Source organism: Plasmodium cynomolgi, chromosome 8 (assembly GCF_000321355.1).
Source record: "Plasmodium cynomolgi strain B DNA, chromosome 8, whole genome shotgun sequence".
In the NCBI taxonomy this organism is placed as follows: domain Eukaryota; phylum Apicomplexa; class Aconoidasida; order Haemosporida; family Plasmodiidae; genus Plasmodium; species Plasmodium cynomolgi.
This window is the reverse complement of record NC_020401.1, coordinates 1,428,151-1,435,236: the sequence shown is the minus strand read 5'-3', so window position 1 is coordinate 1,435,236 and position 7,086 is coordinate 1,428,151. Positions and strand designations below refer to the sequence as shown.

Here is a 7,086-nt window from a genome sequence, read left to right as displayed (position 1 = left end):
TTTTTTTTTTTTTACCTGACTTGTTCAGGCAAAACTGGGGTTCGCGCGGTGCTGTAAAATTTGGCCAGTTTTTGATAATCGGCGTGCGAATGTAACATTGGAGCATTTTTCAATGAAGCGGAGGGAAAACTATCAAATTGGGATGTCAGTTGATGCCTAGTGGCCCTCAAAAGATGTAACACCTTCTACGTTCGAAAGGTGGCATTCTGTGGAGTGGCAAAAACGGTCAAGCTATGTGGTGACAATTTTAAGAAAAAAAAAAAAAAAAATCTTGGATGGGGTGTGCTCACATTGTGGCAGTTCGCCAGCCGAGGAAGTGGGGGAAGCATTCAAATGGGAAATGAAGTGATCACCATGGCAAGCATTTAATTTTTTGCAAAACTATTCCATTTGCGAAATGCGCGGCTAGTTTAGTTTTGCCTCGGTTTTTATTTTACTGTGTAAGCGTGAGCTCGGTGGAGGTTCCAAGAAAAAATGTTTATCTCTTTTTTTTGCTCCCAACTGGTATATGCTCACGCCAATTGCGCAAGTGCGTACACGAATTTTTTTTTTTTTTTATGCCGACGCGTATAGGTACACTTTTGGCATTGAAAAAAGTACATACTGGGAAGAGGGTGAAAGAAAGGCATCTTTGCGGGAGGGGCATTATCGCTGTAAATGACGACTAACGGATACGCGATTATTGCTAGTTGAAAACTACTCCAATTCCCGTCTCGAGGCTTGAAAAAGCTGAGGGCAATTTTTGTAGCCTTTGTATGAAGGCGAACAATTTTAAAAAATCAATCCTTTTGCATGAAGCGGTGGAATTTTTGCTCCACGGGAGGTGAAGTAGTGGAAGAAGTAGTTGCCAAGGGAGAGCGCTTGCCAAGCAGCGCAAAATGGGGGAGGCAAAAAGGAACTGTGTTTACTTCCATTGTGGTAATGGTTTAGCAGAGATGCTTTCAGGTTGGGTGCGCTTTTTATTGTATATTATTGCAAGCGCTGTTTTTCCCCCTCATGGCACGTTAATGCGGAATTGATGGAATGGGGAAGGAATGCCGCAATGCCGAAGTGAAAATAAATTTTGGCATTATGGTAAAAAAAGGAAAAAAAAAAATGCATCAAATTTGAGAAAAGCCTCGTTGGAAAAAAAGGCAAAATGAATGGAGGTGGAAAAAGAAAACTTTTCCTTTCGTTTAAATCTGAGAAATCGCTTCTTTTTTTTTTCTTTTTTTTGGCGGGCTTCTTCACTCTTTAGGATAATTATCCTTTTTTTATCGTCACCATGGGATTGCGAAGCGGGAAGCAATTCTAAGGCGGTACATGGTTTCCATGTGTGGGGGGTCTAATATACGACGATGGCCGATCCGGAGCGCCATCCCCATGTCACACACATTTAAGGGGTGAATCGGGTGGGTCTCTATTCCCCTGCGCAGACCTTGAATCAGTCGGGTTAGGTGTTCTGGCCGACTGTCGTCATATCCACAACCTTTTTTCTGCCCACCTTCTGCGGACTCGCAAAAGAGGGCCGATGGACAAGCGGATGGGTCCAACGCGCATAGCACACTATAAGGACGCTCAACTCCGGGTTAGCCCCTTTCGGCGCAACCCATCCCGTTGTTGGGAAAATGAGAAGTGAGAAATGCGAAGCGAGGGGTGACAAAGTGGATTATGTAAGGCCCCCCCTGTGGTAACTCTAACTCTACCAACGTGGCGTGGTCGGTCAAATGATGTCCCATCTGTGAGTGAGAAAAGTCCCGTTCAGCCAGCGCACCTGTCCTCTGTGTGATAATTATGGCTGTCCCAGTGGCAGACCCAGTCCCCAGTCTGTGGTGACGACGCACTTCTCTCATTGGGGGCATCCTAAACGAGGGATATTACAACAACGCTTCGAACAGTAATGAAGAGAGCTGTACACCGACTGGGCCTTTTTTTCGCGTGGCCTTTCAAAATGCCCACACAGGTAGGGGTGGCAATAGGAGGTAACGCAGCTGCGTAGGTTCGTAGGTGCGAAGCTGCACCCCCCTTGGGTAGAAGTCGTCGCAACAATGGAGGCGTTCCAAGTTGTAAAGGAGCTTTGCACAAGTGAACCCAAAGGGGTAAAAACGGAGTTGCAGTGGCGCTTTTTTTTTTTTTTTTTCTCCCTCTATGGGCACTACCGCAGGGGCATACGCGACATCGTTATTTATTTACTTTTCTCTACCGCTTCGGCTAGAAACCGTGTCGAGGAAAAAAACATCCCAAAGGGTTTCTTCAAATGTGCGAAAGCCTCACCGCGAAAGTCGCACGTTCGTCCTACAATAAGGGTAGCTACACTTTCGCTTCGTTCGTTTCTCTCGCTTCGTTCGATTCGTTCACTTCGTTCGTTTCGTTCGCTTCGTTCGTTTGTTCGCTTCTTTCGCTTCTTTCGCTTCTTTCGCTTCCCTTTTTTTTTCTTAATTTCCCCATTTGGTATCCACCTCCCTCCCCCCGAACACCATGAGCTTCACAATAGAGGAGGAGTACTACGTGCCCCCCGATGTTCTTTTCAATGCCTTCACTGATGCCTACACGTTGACGAGGCTCTCCAGGGGTTCCCCCGCCGAGACGGTTAGCAAGATGGAGAACGCGAAAGTGATAGGGAGAGTTAGGAAGTGATAGGGAGTGATAGGAAGTGATAGGGAGTGATAGGAAGTGATAGGAGTGATAGGGAGAGTTAGGAAGTGATAGGGAGTGATAGGAAGTGATAGGGAGTGATAGGAAGTGATAGGAGTGATAGGGAGAGTTAGGAAGTGATAGGAAGTGATAGGGAGTGATTGGAAGCGCAGAGAAAGCATTGGCATGCCTGACGAAGGCCATCGCGTTTCTGCTCATCCTCCGCCGCGTTGCTGCTCACCTGAAAGTACACACCCAACACTCCCCAACGTTCTTTCTTTCCGCTTCACATTTAGGATGCCAAGGTTGGGGGGAAGTTCTCCCTGTTCGCAGGGAGCGTTTACGGGGAATTCATGGAAATTGAAAAGCCACAAAAAATTATCCAAAAATGGAGGTTCACGGACTGGTGCGATGGAGACTACAGCACAGTGACGTTGGAGTTTAGGAGCGTAAAAGAAAATCACACTCTGCTTAAGCTGACCCAGGAAAGCATTCCCACGAAGAATAAGTTTGACGAAGGTAGGTGAATCACTTCCCGTCCTGGCGAAGCAGCGCAACGGGGTGCCCAGCAGACGAGGGGAGGCGGGATTTCCCCAAAGTGTAGCGCACAGCACGCATATGTTCATGTGTTGATGTGTTTGTATGTTCACATGCTCATATGTTCATGTGTCAATCTGCTCATCTGCCCACTCGCTCAGAGCGCACTTAGTTAAGTACCATTCGGATAACTCATCCCCCTCCTTCCCCGTTCACCATCTTTTCCCTATCCTTTCCTTTCCCTACCCCTTCCTCATCCTTTAAATTTCCCGCAGGTGGCGTCCTGGAACGGTGCAGAAACGGATGGACCGAAAATTTATTGCACAATATAGAAGTGATACTGGGATACCCGAAGAAGAAGTAGGCACATCAGTGGAGAACCTGGCCTCGATGCGTCCCACCCCTTCTGTAGGGAACTCTCTGAAGATTTCCTATGGTATGTGCATCATCTGCACTGTGCGTCCTTTTCGCACGACAGTTGGTTGTTTTTTATTCTATACTTATTTTATTCTTACTCTTATTCTTATTTTATTCTTATTTTTATTTTTTCATTTTTTGGGGACCCCTTCGAACGATGAACGGTTGGGACTGCCTTCACTTGGTGACAACCCACCAGGGAGATAGCTCCGGTCGGGAGATGAAATGTCTCCCCTTCTGTCAGCTCTGCTTAGAGACTGAGGTTGCCGTTTGGACCACTTGGTGCGTGGTTATCCTTCCGGCGCAGCAGTGAAGTAGCTTCCACGCGTGGGTACACTGTCGGCTACATGGGTGACTACTCTCCTGACTGCTAAACCGCTTTGCTCTTTGAAATAGACCCTCAGTGAGGCACTCCACTTGGACGGGATGAGCAGAAGGAACAACGCCTTTTCTCGCCATCGGAACCAACGCGCCACTAGAAGGACTCTATCGTGGGGGAGGTTCAAATTGTCCGTCCACCGAATCCCTTTAAAGTTGCGCTAGTTAAAATTTTTTTTTTTCCTCGTTGACGCATGCCTTTACGTTGTTACCCCTACTGGGCAGACTTTGAGACCCGCAGCGGTCGGCCGCTTTGCAGATTATCGGAGAGGCGGCGAAGTGGAGGGGGGGCATCTCACGTGTTTCCTCCCTGTGTGGGTACCGCAGCGTAAATTGGCCTGACGCAGCTTGGTTCGATTAGCTTAACTTGGCCTGAAGCAGCTTGGTTCCATTAGCATAACTTGGCTCTTTTTTTTTTTTTTTCCGGAGTAGCCCGTGGCACTGGCTTGGCCCCCGCAACGGGGCAGTGAGTCACCACGATGTGACGACTGGAGGGAGACCAACAAGGAAAAAAAAAAAAAAAAAAAAAAAAAACCCATGAAGGGAAACAAATAGGAACAGCTGGCATAAGCGGAAAAATCTCTAAGCTGACGGCCAGGCCTCCCGTTATGGCAAAATAACAGTCGCGGGGAAAGCTGGCAGTGCCTTTTTTTTTTTTTATTCCTCCCCCAGTTCGTTCTCTGCTCCATCGTAGGAGGGAGGACGAATGGGGAAGCCGCGCTTACGCACGTGGGACATCATCACGCGGCGTATGCGTAGGTGCGCGCTTGCCCACCTATATACACTGACAACACTGGGGAGCGCGCAATCGGCGAGACCTCCTGCTCCTACCCATGGGCTAGGGCGCGCGCCGAGAGAGGCATAAGCGGGGAGAGCTGCACTTAGGGGGCATACTCGAGGAGGGCTGCACGTAGGGGGTATACTCGAGGAGGGCTGCACGTAGGGGGTATACTCGAGGGGGGCTGCACTTAGGGGGGTATACTCGAGGAGGGCTGCACTTAGGGGGTATACTCGAGGAGATTTCACCAAGGCGGATAGATAACCGCTTCCGGCGCTACAGTGCACGAGTGGGCATCGCGCTACCAAGCACCGTGCCTCTTCGCCCCGTCACCGCTCCACCACCGCTTCGCTGCGAGGATGTCCATCCTGTGCACGATCAGCGGGCAGACGCCCGAGGAGCCCGTGGTGAGCAAAACGGGATACATATTCGAAAAGCGGCTTATAGAAAAACACATCCTGAATTACGGGATATGTCCAGTAAGCGGAGAGGTATTGACGCTGCAGGATCTGTATCCATTAAAAAATGAAAAGGTAGTGAAACCTAGACCAATCACAGCGAGCAGCATTCCTGGGTTACTCTCCATCATGCAAACAGAATGGGACTCCCTCATCTCAGAAATGTTCACATTAAGGACCCACGTGAATGATATTCGAAATCAACTAACCCATAGTCTCTACCAGTACGATGCAGCAACGAGAGTAATAGCCAAATTATTGAAGGAAAAAAATAGCTACACAGAAGAAATTAAAAAATTGAAGAATCAAATTTTAAGCATCAAAAGTGGAAACGATTTTCACGAATTTGAAGTTGGACTAACTGAGGAATTACTGAACGAGATGCAAGAAGTTGCAAAGAATCTCTTGATGACAAGGAAAAAGAGAAACGTAGAAAATGTTAGCCCTACTGAGCAATGGAAACAGGTTACCAACACGAACGAGTTCGATGTTCACTCAGCTGCACTCCCAGGAGTAACGTGTCTTTCTCTAGATGTTAACAAAACGAGATACAGTTATTATGATGAGCATATGAATCATAATTTTTTTTCTGGAGGGATAGATGGCAATGTTTATTATATCTCCCTTGAGGAAAATAAAGTCTTGTCCAAGTTACAAGGGCACTTAAAAAAGGTATCAGATATTGTAGCTCACCCGACTTACTCTCTATGTATATCAGGGGCAAACGATAAAACGGTACGTATATGGAAAGGAGATGTAGACACTCATGAATTCACTACTTCCCATGTTATCACGAAACACAAAGATCAGATAACCTCTTTGGCACTCCATCCTATGGATAATTATTTTGTTAGCTCCTCTAAAGATAACGTATGGATTCTCCATGACATGGAAACTGCAAGGACCATAAAAATTTGTAAAACGAACCCAAGTCCATTTAAACAGCTAGCCATTCATCCAGATGGGATAATGATTGGGATCGGTTCTGAAGATTCACATATATATATTTATGACATTAAAAGTCAGGAGTATAAAGCATCCTTGAGTGGTCATACAAGTGAAGTAAATTACATTTCGTTTAGTGAGAATGGATACTACTTAGCTTCTTGTTCGAAGGATAAGACAGCTAAATTGTGGGACCTAAGAAAAGCACAGTGTTTTCAAACCATAGAGTTGAAGGAACTTCCACGGAATGTTCAATTTGATTTTTCGGGGAAGTATTTTTCGCTAGCTGCTGGGAATGATATACACATATACAACTTCGAGACCAAGACGCAGGCCAACCTTGTGAAGACCCTCTCGTCGCACACAGACACCGTTACGCAGACGTGCTTTGGCAGCAGGACGGCCTACCTCCTCTCCAGCTCGATGGACAAAACGGTCAAAGTGTGGAGTTAGCCGGGGGGCGGTGGAGCGGTGGGCGGTTAAGCGGTTAAGCGGTGAAGCGGCGAATCGGTGGAGCGACGAGTGGTAAGGCACCCGCCGCGTCATTTCCCCAAATTGCTACCCCGTTGCTGCCATCCTACCCACACGTACAAATTTTAAAACATCTCGTAGGGTGGAAAAAAAAAAAAGAAAAAAAAAAGTGCAGCTATTTCCCCGCGTGGGCAGCGGGATAGGCGTTTTCATCTTCACCCCCACCCCCGCTGCCTCTCCTACATGCACGAACAGCTGGGTTAACTCCAAACGTACTTTTAAACAGTGACCATAATAAAGAGCCACTTTACGTTGGCCCCTTTTTGTCCCTCTTTCGTCGCCGAGTGTTTGCCTCATTAGGCGATTGCCTTTCTCCCAATGTTACATCCTTGAATTATTTATTTTATTTTATTTTATTTATTTATTTTTTTTTTTTTATTTTATTTTATTTTTTTTTTTTTTACTACCCCTTTTTTGTTGTTGTTGCTA

At 46.8% G+C, this 7,086-nt stretch overlaps 3 protein-coding genes across 3 annotated transcripts in view; 2 read left to right on the top strand and 1 right to left on the bottom strand.

The window, feature by feature from the left end:
* The window catches only part of PCYB_084100 (hypothetical protein), a gene marked incomplete at both ends in the record, with an annotated part of 1,990 nt that extends 1,892 nt beyond the window's left edge, over positions 1 to 98 (bottom strand). Inside the window, one exon of the mRNA XM_004222148.1 lies at positions 16 to 98. Coding sequence (XP_004222196.1) covers positions 16 to 98 — 83 coding nt within the window. The remainder of the gene's footprint in view (positions 1 to 15) is intronic.
* A 2,359-nt stretch (positions 99 to 2,457) lies between these two features.
* PCYB_084090 (activator of Hsp90 ATPase homolog 1-like protein) lies at positions 2,458 to 3,514 on the top strand (the record flags this gene model as incomplete). Its single annotated transcript, XM_004222147.1, has 3 exons — positions 2,458 to 2,592; positions 2,910 to 3,132; positions 3,426 to 3,514. The coding sequence occupies 3 exons, from the start codon at positions 2,458 to 2,460 to the stop codon at positions 3,512 to 3,514; spliced, it is 447 nt and encodes a 148-aa protein (XP_004222195.1).
* Positions 3,515 to 5,082: 1,568 nt separating this feature from the next.
* On the top strand, positions 5,083 to 6,579 carry PCYB_084080 (WD domain G-beta repeat domain containing protein; the record flags this gene model as incomplete). Its single annotated transcript, XM_004222146.1, has 2 exons — positions 5,083 to 5,920; positions 6,047 to 6,579. 2 exons carry the CDS (start codon positions 5,083 to 5,085, stop codon positions 6,577 to 6,579), a joined length of 1,371 nt encoding a protein of 456 aa, XP_004222194.1.
* Positions 6,580 to 7,086: the final 507 nt, after the last annotated feature.